Raw genomic sequence first — 12,530 nt, forward strand, 5'->3', positions numbered from 1 at the left:
CATTTTCAAGTTTTTAAAATCATTAAGTGCACAAAAAATTGAGCATTACAAATGTTCATGTATTTCTATTTATAATTCTGCTTGGCAAAAAAAGTAAATGTTTTTATAATACCTTATTTTTAATGGAACTTATACCTCCTGAGCTGTTTGTGTTTGATTGAAATAAAATAGAAAAAGTTTTTAAAAATATTTTAGTATGGAAAAAAATTTTTAGTTTGCAGAAAATGCACTTTCTTCTGTGGGATTTCATTTTAAATGCCCTTTAATACTATTTCTATTTTACTCCAATCAAATGCAAACAGCTCAGGAGTTGAAGTTCTGCTAAAAATAAGGTATTCTAAACCTTTACTTTTTGTATTTTTCTGGAACTAAAGATTAATCCATAAAAAGTAAGAAATTCTGCTTGAATTATACCAGTTGAACTGTAGTGCGTTTTTCAAATAAATAAATATAATTAATGTAATATTAGAGACTTCTTTATAAAGATAACTCACCTTATAAGGGAGTCTCAAACATTTCATTATCAGTTGAATAACTAGAAGCATATGGCTAAAACCTATGATAAAATAATGTATAATAATTAATAAATTAATATAATATTCAAGCATAAAATTAACAGTATCTATCACACTTAGAAATAACATAATCATCCAACAAAAATGTATTTGTTTATACAAAACCGAAACCAAAAATAGTAATAGGAACAATGATGACAGCTTGTCAAACCTTTTCAATGTTTAATTCTGAGTAAATGTTTCACTTCCAGAACTAAGTTGTATGTATATACAAGTAAACTGTATGTATAATGAGGAAGGGAGACATAGTAACAGCACAAATTAACTGCTGCTTTATGTGCAGTAGATATTTTTCTGTCAGACTGGGCACCAACACTGCTAGGTTAAGCTAGTGTTCCTAACTTTACTGGATAGAAATCTTCTACCCCTGTGAAGTTAGGAACAATCATCAAATCCTTCCTGATTAGGCCTGATGACAGGATTCAATATAGATTCCAGAAATATTTCTAATTATTAAGTAGTTCTCTTGGATGGGAGTTTAATTTACTTAATCTAATACTTTTTTACACAATAAAATTAATTTGATAACAAGAATTCATGTGGTTTGATTAATGTTATTCACATTTGATTAATTCAAATAAAGTTATCTGAAAATACACATCTTATTACTTCACCATACCAGATTAATAAAATATCCTCTTTAGTGTTATTGTAATGAAGTGTGCCAGTAAATGCTAAAATTTCTTATTTAGTCCCCATTTTATTTTTATGATTTTTGTGGACCTAGATGATGGTTATAAAAATACATTTCATGTTGTCATGTTTACTTTAAAAAATTATATTGATAGTTTTTCTTCCCTTAAATTACATTTTGTCATTTAGGCATTTCTTCTCTTAGAATTGAAATGAGGATTCAGTTTTTTTTCAAAATATAATTTAAAGATTGTGTTATTCTGTATGCACTTAACAATACAAATACTTCTTTAGTTTACATTTTTTTATTATTATTCATGGGTTTGTTCAATTCCAACTAGTTTGCCTAATTTCTTGGCTATATTCCCATGGCCATCTTTAGCCTCATATCAAATTATGCCAAATGGAATGAACTGCATGATTTCTAGTTTTTTTTTTCCTACTATTTTTAATCTTCTGATCCTAGTAACTACTCATATTGCATTACTGAAATTATTCTTGCACAGATTAAATCCTTATTTCCTCATTTCAAACTAAACTCTGCTCTTCAGTAATTGTGCTTATGTTATTCAGCATGAAAATAGCATTTAGCAATTCATTTGTATCAAAATCCCCAGCTTCATTATATGCCTACGCTAAAACCCACAACAGTTGCAAACAAGTCATAAATAAATCAAGGTTAGCTTTTGAAAAGGCTAAGAGTAGGAAACTTGCTTCTTGTCCAGAGTTATTATGTAAACCAGTGCAATTTGAGATTGTTGGTCAGATCCTTCACTGAATCAAGGGAACATTGTTGGGGGTACCAACCTGTTTCTAATCATTCTTTAATGATATTGGCAAGGGGGTAAAGAGGATACTGTTAAAGTGTGCTTCGTGACTTGAAGAAGGAAGGTTGGTTAATGATTAATGACCAGAACCAGTATAGTTGCTTGAAAATGACTTGGATCAGTTGCAAATATGGTTTGAAAAATGGCATCTAAAGTTTAATGCTAAAATGTAGGGTTTTGCACATAGGAAACCAATTGCTCAAGACAAAAAAGATTTAGGAGCTATGATACAGTCAGCTATGAAATTTATCATGCAGCATAAGCAAGCAGCTAGATAAACTGTCTGTGATTTATACATGACATACCATCTGTGATCTGTAGTTTACAGAACCTTTGCAAGTATGGAGAAGTTTGTCATTTTCCCTTTATATAAAGCAATATGTCTGAGTTTTCATGTGGCAGTTTCCAGGGTTTATTCCATACACTTTATATATTTATATTTAAATATTTATATGAAGTGATGATGAGATAGCAGAGAATATTATGTTCATATTTGGGGCATACACCTGAAAATAGGTAGGTTCTTTGGAGAGTTCAGTGAAGGGCAGCTAGCTTAGTGAAGAGCATTAATCAATGTCTATATGAAGAATAGCTTAGAAGGTGGAAAACGGAAAGTTGGGGAACTAGGCAGTTTGAGGCATATAAGTCTAGAATGTGTAAAATGGGCGAGGTAGTATATTTTCACATGTAGATAAGACAAGAACAAGGAGGACACATAAAATCTTACAGAAAACTATATCTCATGAAGTTTACTTTTTGGCAGCTGTGTGTTGTTTAGAACATGATTTAAGCAGTGATTTTTCATTTCCTTTTCTGCTCAGGTTTGAATTACTTTTCATGGATTATGCCAACAGTAGTCATGCTGAAATAGATTAAATTCACTATAATCTGCATGTACAAGCTTGCCAGAATTAAAAAGTTGATGCAAAATAGCTTTCTAGCTTTGGACTCAGATTAATGTCTTTCAGAAGGGGTAATGACCATTCATCTGTGCTAAAAATTTCATTACTAATACATGACTCTTCAGCAGCATAATCCAGCTGTATGGATTCTGGAGATATGTATGAATGATGAGGAAGAATATTTTTTTTTTAGCGGATGCAGAAAAAAATCCTGTTTCCTTGCGTTTTGGCCAGTCTAATACTAAAACAATCAAACTGACCTGTTCTGTTGTAAATTTTCTGTTGTTCATTTTGCAGACCCATTAATCTCTTACTGCATGAGCTGTTTGAGGATCTTCAATACAAAAAATCCAACAGATACATGCTTGGTGAAAATTTATAAACAATTCCCTTCAACAAAGGAGCAAACAATATTCACAGAGCTTGAGTAACTATACCATGACATTAGTATGTATCATGTTCAATTAGATTAGACTGTTTGAATAACCAAATTGGGGTACTAAAGAACTTTCTAGCTGTTTGTTTGTTTGTTATTTGGTTTTTAGGAGCATTAGCAACTAAGGCCATATTGCTCCGGAGATATGCGGTGGTCATTCTCTAACCTTTCCGCATCCTCCGTATTTGGTGATCACGGGCTTGAACCCCGGTCTAATCAAGAAGCGTGTGCTACACACTGCTGCCCCTGCTCACCTGGCTACGGAGGTGCCAACTTTCTAGCACTAGCACTTCTGACTGTAGCAGTATGTACAACAAAAAACTGTTAACGATTAAAACAAGGTTTATAATGATTTACTGAGTCGTAAATCATTATAAACTATGATATAATAAGAAATGTTGTCTGAGATCAGCAATATTTGGTGTAATACAGAAGAATATGGTATGTCTAAACTGACATTTTTTTTTTTTTTTTGCATTATTCTCATGGAACATTTCACCAAGATTAATAAAGTGTGGATGTTAATCTGAAATGTTCCTAAGTGCATTGTAATGTGAGTTTACTGTACTCAGTGCTTGTGAAAAGTTCTTGATTAAACCGGGGTTCAAGCCCGTCACCACCAAATAAGGAGGATGCGGAAAGGTCAGGGAATGACCGCCGCATATCCCAGAGCAATATGGCCTTAGTTGCTAATACTCCTAAAAACCAAACAAACGACAAACGTATTTAAATTTGTGTCAAATATTCTAGGGGCGTATTCCCATCGACCAAACATTAAAAAAAGTTCATATAAACATGGGTCTAGAAACCCTTAGTTTCTGAAGTAGGAGGAATTTTATTGTTTAACAATATCAAACAATTAATAAGCAATCCAATGGAACAAGTAGGGCAGTAAACAAGACTAAGTTTAACAGAAACAAACAAAAACAAAGTAAACACAAGACAGAACATTTTGTTATAAAAATTGTTCAAAATGATTTCTTCCTGCTTCGATGCATCCTCTGCTCCTGCGTTCCATGCTTTGTCATACTCTGTTGAATACACCTGGAGTGTTATGTATTTGCTCACATCCATTTAAGGTACACTCTCTTAAAACGACAACATCAGGCACAGGAGTTGCGTGGACTTTAAATGTCCCCAGAGATAAAAATCGATTGGGTTCAAATCTGTGATCGAGCAGGCCATTCAGTGGATCCCCCACAACCAATCCATCTTTGAGGAAAATGGCCATCCAAATGCTGATTAACTCTCCGACTAAAGTGAGCCCGGGGCACCATCGTGCATGAACCACATTTGTCAGATGACATCCAGAAGTACATCGTCCATTGAATGGTGCAATTAATTTTCAAGAAACTGCAGATAAATGTCTCCTGAGAGATGCGGAGGTAAAAAATAGGGTTCTATCAAATGATCATGCACGATTCCAGCCCAAATGAATTTATGTCGATGTTTGTCCTGTCACGCTGCAGGAGGGTTGTCATCACTCCAGATGGGCCGACCGGGCTAGCCGAGTGGGTAAAGTACCTGCCCGGCAACCCAAAGGTCGCGGGTTCGATTCCCGCCTCGGGCTTGGATCAAAGTACTGCAAAAACCTTGGGAGGTGCAATATGGCCACAGAAGCCAATGCGCCAACAACTACCAAAATCAAATCACTTCAGATGTGGTTGTTATAGTAGTTTAAGACCCCCATCACGTGTAAAACCAGCCTCATCAGTGAACAAGATAAATACCAAGAAATTCAGGACCACAGCACACTTTTGTTGAATGCGTTGGCACAATGTTCTCATGGCAGAAAGTCTGCCTCAGTAAGTCCTTGCACCCATTGAAGGTGATAGGGGTATAGAAGGTTTCATGGAGAATATTCCAAATAGTCGTATGACTAACTCCTTTCCTTACTGCAATTCTTCTTGTACTATCTGATGAATTTTCATCCACATTACAAAGAACTCATTCCTCAAGGTCAGAATTTCGTACCTCTCTTGGTCTTCCAGTGTCAGAAGATCTTTCCTCAAATGAGCCCATCTCTTGCAAACGTTGGTGGATTCATGTGAATGTTCTTGGATAAGGTAAAAGCCTGTTGGGGTACCTTTCTGAATAAAGTTCACGTGCTCTCAATGCATTTCCATCTGATAAGTGTAGTGCATCTCTGCCATTTCATTCACCGAATACATTTTCTTTATGATTTTTTAATCTGAAGTAATCTGCAGTATCTTCCACAACCAACTAAAGTTTGTAAACAACAAAGCAAAAGCCAATCAGCAAAACAAAACACTACTACCCATTGCGGATATCTTTTCCACTGAGCAGTGGAGTCTCTACTAGTATCGTGTTTACATGACTTCATAGAGGTATTGAGGTGTGTAGGGAAGAAACTAAGCGTTTCTAGACCTGTGTTTATATGAACTTTTTTTAATGCTTGGTCGATGGGAATATGCCCCTATAATATTTGACACCAATTTAAATACACCCTGTATGAATATATTTTAAAATACTTTTATCTCATTTTTTGTAAGATGATATTTGTACTATGCACATATTTCCCTATAGTTTTATCCAGGAGAGGCTTCATTCATTAAAATTGGAAACAGCAACATGGAGATTCCATTGGCAGTGGAATTATGTTGTGGAACGTATGTAAATTTACTGTTTGATTTAAAAGGTTTTTATTTTTATTCTTTTAAGAAAAAATTTCAAATCTGATTAAATTAACGTTTTATACTAATTCAATTTTAGTCATCTGAAACTTGATTATAGGTTAAAGGGTGACCCAAAAACTTTTTATTGAAAAAGTCACATTTTTATCATATTGATAGCCTGTAAAGCTTCAGCAAGTTATTATTTGAAAAAAATTTATGAACACAGTTTATTATATTTTCTGAATAATAAATTTAAAAAAGTTAAAAAAATTATTAGTTAAATACAGTAATTACATAACTTGCCAAAAACCTGGAAAACTTGCACCAGAAAGTCATTACATTTTATTATAATCTTGGCATCTGAAAATACTTGATTACATATTGTTGTTGTTTTCAAATTTTTTAAAATTATAAAATATTTTATTTCATTGTGATTTGCTAGTTTTGGAGATATCAAAAATTTATCATTTGGAACCCTGTACATATAGGGCATATACACCGATGAGCCAAAACATTATGACCAGCGAATCATTATGCAAATCGAAGCAACTGCAGGTGAACTACGGCGTGGGTCAGGACACTGTATAAAAAACACCTGATACTGAGCTCCGTTAATCAGTGTTACTCTTGTTCTTCAGTTGGGAAAGGCAGCAGACTTAAGCGAGTTTGACATAGGCCAAATTATGTTTGATTTTCTATCCAAACAGATGACAGCCATTCCATCTCTTCCAATTCTTTGTGTCTTAATCTAATGGATTTTAATTACACTTTGAGTTGTTCCTGCTATGCAAGTTGTTTTTATTTTCTCTGCATTCTTTGTAATTCTCGGCGTTGCCTCATTTAGGTCTATAGCACGTGCAATATCACATGGTCTTTCATTTCGCTCAAAGCGTTTCGCAATTTCATATATTTTCTCTATCGACAGAGGCAGACTGGCCATAAGCCTTACCGGGGAAACCCCAGTGGGCCATAGCCGGTGTGATCCCGGGTAAGAATTTTTGACCCAGTCCACCTCTGTTTATCGATATTGCTTTTCTTTCTCTCTCTGAATCTGCAGTGTCTTCACCAGGACGCTTCCTTTTCACACCTTTTAAGTATTTTACTCATTTTCATTTTTAGGGAATAAAGTACAATTACAAAACGAGGAGGCACGCTTGATACACATAAACAAAGCTGCGCGCGTGTGTAGGAACTGAATAAACAACACCGTAAAGGCAGAGATACACTATTAACACCTCACATTTTACTAAAGCACATTTCTAGGGGTTAATCCATAAAACAATAAAAACAATTTCCAGTTGTGTTTCTGCTAGTGGAATCTGTTATAAACTGGTAGTAAACTCGATCTAATTGCATTTGCGATTATACCGATAGCTGGAATTGTGTTGGTTTTTACGTTATTATGGTGAAATGTGTTTCCCCTTTACTGATATAAAAAACATAAATACATTTTCAGAATCTTCTCTTCATTCCTATCATGTTGTGTTCGGCTGGGGTGATTCTGTGTTCGACTGCCATTTCTTATAAACACAAAGGTGAATTTTGCATAAGTGAATTCGGTTCGTGTTATATAAGATATCGTTCCCCTATTTATAAATCATGTATGATTGAATTCGTGTAGTGTAAACACGTGTTATATGAGGACTGACTGTACTCAGAAAGTCTGGATCTTCTTCAGTTTTTTCAAAAGGTTTCCACAAACCTAGTCTTCTCATTCTTCGATTTTTATTCAAAATTTTAATACCATCTTAGCACACACTTGTCTCATGCTTAAATTTTCAATTAAAATTTGCCTAACTGTTTCTTTGTCCATATTGAGAAGCAACCATTCTGTTGCTTAAATGATGATCATTTCTAATTAATGTCTTTACCCAGTCCACATTTTCATCAGTTTTCATGGATACCAGATGGCCTTCTCATTCATCATTTACCTCATTCTCTCTTCCTTCTAAAAACTTTTATGCCATTCAAACACATGAGCTCTTGACATAGTATTTTCCCCATAAACTTGGTGTAACATCTCGTAACTTTCAGATGGTGTTTTCTCTAGTTTGGTAAAAATCTGAGGTTGGTTCTTTGTTTGATTGATTCTTTTGTCTGCTATTTTTACAGCAAAAACCTAAGATAATGAAAACCTGTATGGTGTTGGAACGTGACTTGGCAGGCAATTAGGGAGAGATTTCAGGTCAACTGCTGTGCTTTTATTTCACTTGTGGCTCTTTAGCATTACCATTATTAGAAGCATATGATGCAAGAAAGCAAGCTTATGTGGCATCAGCCAAAAAAAAAAACAAAAAAAACCACTCCCATTTCACCCCTCCGTTCGTTCGAAATACCTGTCCAGCTGAGCTTTAAATTTATTTAGGCTATCAACTTCCACAACAAGGGATGGAAGTCTGTTCCACCAACCAACTACCTGCTGGCTAAAGGCAGGCGTCTCCGTAGCCAGGTGGGAAGGAGCAGCAGTGCGCAGCACGCGCTTCTTGATTAGACCAGGGTTCGAGCCCGTCACCCAAATATGGAGGATGCGGAAAGGTCAGAGAATGACCACTGCATATCTCGGAGCAATATGGCCTTAGTTGCTAATGCTCCTAAAAACCAAATAACAACAGCTGGCTAAAGGCAAATTTCCGCACATCTATCCTACATCTGTCTTTCCTCAATTTGAATTTATACCCTCTCAGGTGATTATTCTGAGCAAGAGGAAGAATCCTATCGGCATTGAGCATGCTCAAACCATTCAAGGCTTTATACACCTCTATCAGGTCACCTCGCCGTTGCCTAGCCTCCAGACACTGTAATTTGCAAAACTTTAGCCTTTCTTCGTAAGAGCAACCTTTGTTCCATTCACTAACCTTGTTACCCTTCTCTGCACTCGCTCCAGCAGCTCTACATCCTTCTTGAAATGTGGCCTCCAGACCTGTATATAGTACTCAAGGTGTGGCCTGACCATTGCCTTATACGAGGGAATAATCACCTCCTTATCCCTGCTAGAGAAATTCCTGTATATCATTGACAAGACACCATGAGCTACTCTTGCAGCCCGTCTGCATTGCTCAGAGAACTTCATATCTGCCTGCACAATTACCCCCAGGTCCTTTTCATTCTCTACCACTGTCAGTGTAGTACCACAGAGTTGATACGTTTCTCTGGGATTACTGTTTCCCATATGTAGTACTTTACATTTGTCAATGTTAAACTTCATTTGCCACCTCTCAGCCCATCTGCTCAACCTTTCCAGATCCTGTTGCAGCAGCATAGCGTCAGTAGTGTCCTTAACAACCCTGCTAACCTTTGTATCGTCTGCAGACTTGGACATTAAGCTTGATATACCATCATCAATATCATTTATAAATACAGAAAACAATAATGGACCCAACACTGAACCCTGAGGGACCCCATTAATAACATTAGTCCACGATGAGCAATGTCCATTGATTACCACTCTCTGTCTCCTCCCCCTCAACCATCCCTTTATCCATAGCAGCTATTTGCCTCCAATGCCACACTGCTCCAATTTGTGCAGCAGTCTTCCGTGTGCAACAGTATCAAAAGCCTTTCTAAGATCCAAATGTATAATATCAAAGTTATTCCCTGCATCCAGTTCTTTTGTGATTGCATCATAGTTTCCAATCAAATTGGTCAGGCATGACTTTCCCTTAACAAAACCATGCTATGTCTGAGCTATAACTGAAGTCTTGTCTAGATGATCCTGCAGTGCTTCTTTAACCAGTGCCTCCATTAATTTTCCTGGAACAGAAGTTAAACTCACAGGTCTATAATTACTTGTGTCAGCCTTTGATCCTCCTTTGTGAATTGGGGTCACATTTGCGCATCTCCAGTCTATGGGTACCTCCCCTGAGTCTAAAGAAGCTCTCATGATTACAGCTAATTGTTTGCTGCCTCCTTTAATATAACTGGATAGATCCCATCCACCCCGGGTGCCTTTTTTATGTTTATCCTCAACAATTTCTCCTCCACTTTCCTCTCAGTTATTACAAAATCATCTAGCTTACTACCAGAGTTTACTTCACCTCTGGCATTCTCCTTCCTGAATAACTCCTCATGTGTGAATGTAGATGCAAAATACTCGTTTAGTTTGTTAGTCACCTGAGCAGGATCCTCAACTGTTGAACCATCAATATCCAGTGGACCAATATGATTCATCCCTTTCCTTCTAGAGTTTACATAGGTAAAGAACTCTTTTCAGTTTTTCTTTGCATCCTTTGCCAAGGATTTCTCATAATCTGCTTTTGCCTGCGTAATCTCCTTTGTGACTTGGTTACAGACCAGCTTATATCTATCATAGGCTTCCATGTCACCCATTAATTTATATGTATCCCATGCATTTTTCTTCTCTGCCATATGTCTCATTAGTTCATCTGACATCCATTTAGGCTTGTCTTTTTGTTGTTGTTGTTTTTTGTTATTTGGTTTTTAGGAGAATTAGCAACTAAGGCCATATTGCTCCGGGATATGCGGAATGGTCTAATCAAGAAGCGTGTGCTACACATGGCTGCTCCTTCCCACCTGGCTACGGATGCGCCTCCATTTAGGCTTAAACCTTGAACAATATTTCTTAGTTGGTATGTAAAGCTTAGTAGCTTCCAAGTTAAGTTCTTTGAATGCTTTCCATTTGGAATTTGCTGTTGGTAACATCATCAGTTGTCCAACTGTATAGAATTTAAATACTGTCTCAGACCATCGTAGTCGCCTTTACGAAAGCAAAAACCCTTCCCTTTACCCTTGATGGTAGTTACCTCTTTGAGTAAATCCCACTTCAGGACACTGTGATCACTGCCACCTAGTGGTTCCTTTATCTGCAGATTCTTAATGCGTGAAGAATCACAACTGGTAATCAGATCAAGAGTATTACTCCCTCTAGTTGCCTCCCGAACATGCTGATGTAGAAAACAATCATCCAATAAATCCACAAAAGCCTTGCTATGTGTGAGAGTGACCAACCCACAAATTCCAGTCAATATTTGTGAAATTAAAATTCCCCCATTATAAGACTCTCTGAATTACTGGCCCGCTCTATTTCCCTGTACAGTTTCTTATTATACTCATCAGAGTCATTAGGCCTATAGCACACTCCTACTCTCAAACTGAATTGATACTGCACTGTCCAACAATGTCGACTGGCTTCACTTCCTTGGATTTTATGTGTTTCTTAACTAATAGCATAACCCCTCCTCCCTTCCTATCCTGTCTATCCTTTCTGTACACATTATACTCCCTAAATTACAGTTCTGCATTCCTTATATCTGTGTGACACCACGTCTCTATATCCCAACAATATCTGCCTTTGATGTTTTGAGCAATAACTCAATTTCATCAAATTTATTTTCCAAACTCCTAGCATTGGTATACATGCACCTGTTCCTATTCTTAGCTACCCTAACACAACCCATGTGTTTACTTGTACTGCAATGACTCCCAACAGTCTCTGAAATATCCTGCATCTTGTTTTCCATGCTGCTGCTCATTCCAATAGAAGCAGCGCAAGAATCATTTTCACCTCTGCCAGTGGCTACTGTTAATCTATTAGTCCTTGTATCCCCCCAAGCTAGCAGTTTTCCGACCCACCTAACACTACCTCGATACCATCAGCAAATATTCTTGCACCCTTTCTATTTAAGTGAATCCCATCCCTGTAGAAGCAGTCTCTCCTGATAACAAGTACAGACCAGGCTGGAAAAAATTCTACCCCTCAAGCCTTGCACAATCTTTCCAGGGCCGAATTGATCAACAAGGCTCTCATCATATACTCCCTCCTATCGTCTCTGGGCAGAATTGCAGACACTTTCAAATTCAACCCTAATTCATGGCTTTTTTTCAACAGTGACCTGTACTTGTTAAGTAATTCCAACCGGTCTACCTACTCTTAATATCATTAGTGCCAGTGTGTACAACTATATCACCTTTTGTGCCCTTAAAAGATGATATCCGCTCTACAATGTCATCAACCTTTGCCCCTGGCACATATAGCCTTGTCCTGTTCCACCTATCCTTTTTACAAAGCATGTTCCCCGTTTCCCTGACAATAGAGTCACCAACAACTACTAGTTCCTGTGGGACCAGCGCATTCTGCCTTGGGTGTGCTGCTGTGTTGCATGATGACCAAGTGCAAGCTCTGGCATTGATGTGGGCAGCTGAGAGCTTGATGGGCCCCTCAATTTAGATCCTTCGAGGGCATCCACTCTGTCCTTCAAGCACTCATATAGGCCCATAACAACGCTGAGTTGTCACCTGATTTCCTTACACTCCTTACATCGCACACACACAAAGACATCCCCCATGGCAATATAATGTCCCATACCCGATTGCTTCACAAACATTAAGCAAGCAGAGCATTTTAAAAGGCTGTGATTCAGAGTGCATCTGGCCCCCTTAGTTCTACCCTGAGCCACAGCACTCCCATTAGCTTGAACCTTTTGCTTTGCTGCTCTGAGTCATGATTTCAATTTAATTTCAATAAAATTTCAATTTCAGTACAAAATTATAACCCTAAACTTGTA

The 12,530-nt window shown here is 37.2% G+C and overlaps 1 protein-coding gene across 2 annotated transcripts in view; it reads left to right on the forward strand.

Moving 5' to 3' along the window:
* LOC150079536 (alanine--tRNA ligase, cytoplasmic-like) overlaps nucleotides 1–12,530 on the forward strand; it is a 292,244-nt gene that overhangs the window by 185,979 nt on the left and 93,735 nt on the right. For both annotated transcript variants that reach the window (XM_090382564.1, XM_090382565.1), the window contains exon 16: nucleotides 5,921–6,003. In XM_090382564.1, the coding sequence (XP_090238690.1) occupies nucleotides 5,921–6,003 (83 nt within the window). The remainder of the gene's footprint in view (nucleotides 1–5,920; nucleotides 6,004–12,530) is intronic.

The sequence above is a fragment of the Mastigoproctus giganteus genome, chromosome 10 (genome assembly GCF_048544385.1).
Source record: "Mastigoproctus giganteus isolate SK-2022 chromosome 10, ASM4854438v1, whole genome shotgun sequence".
Classification (NCBI taxonomy): Eukaryota; Metazoa; Arthropoda; class Arachnida; order Uropygi; family Thelyphonidae; genus Mastigoproctus; species Mastigoproctus giganteus.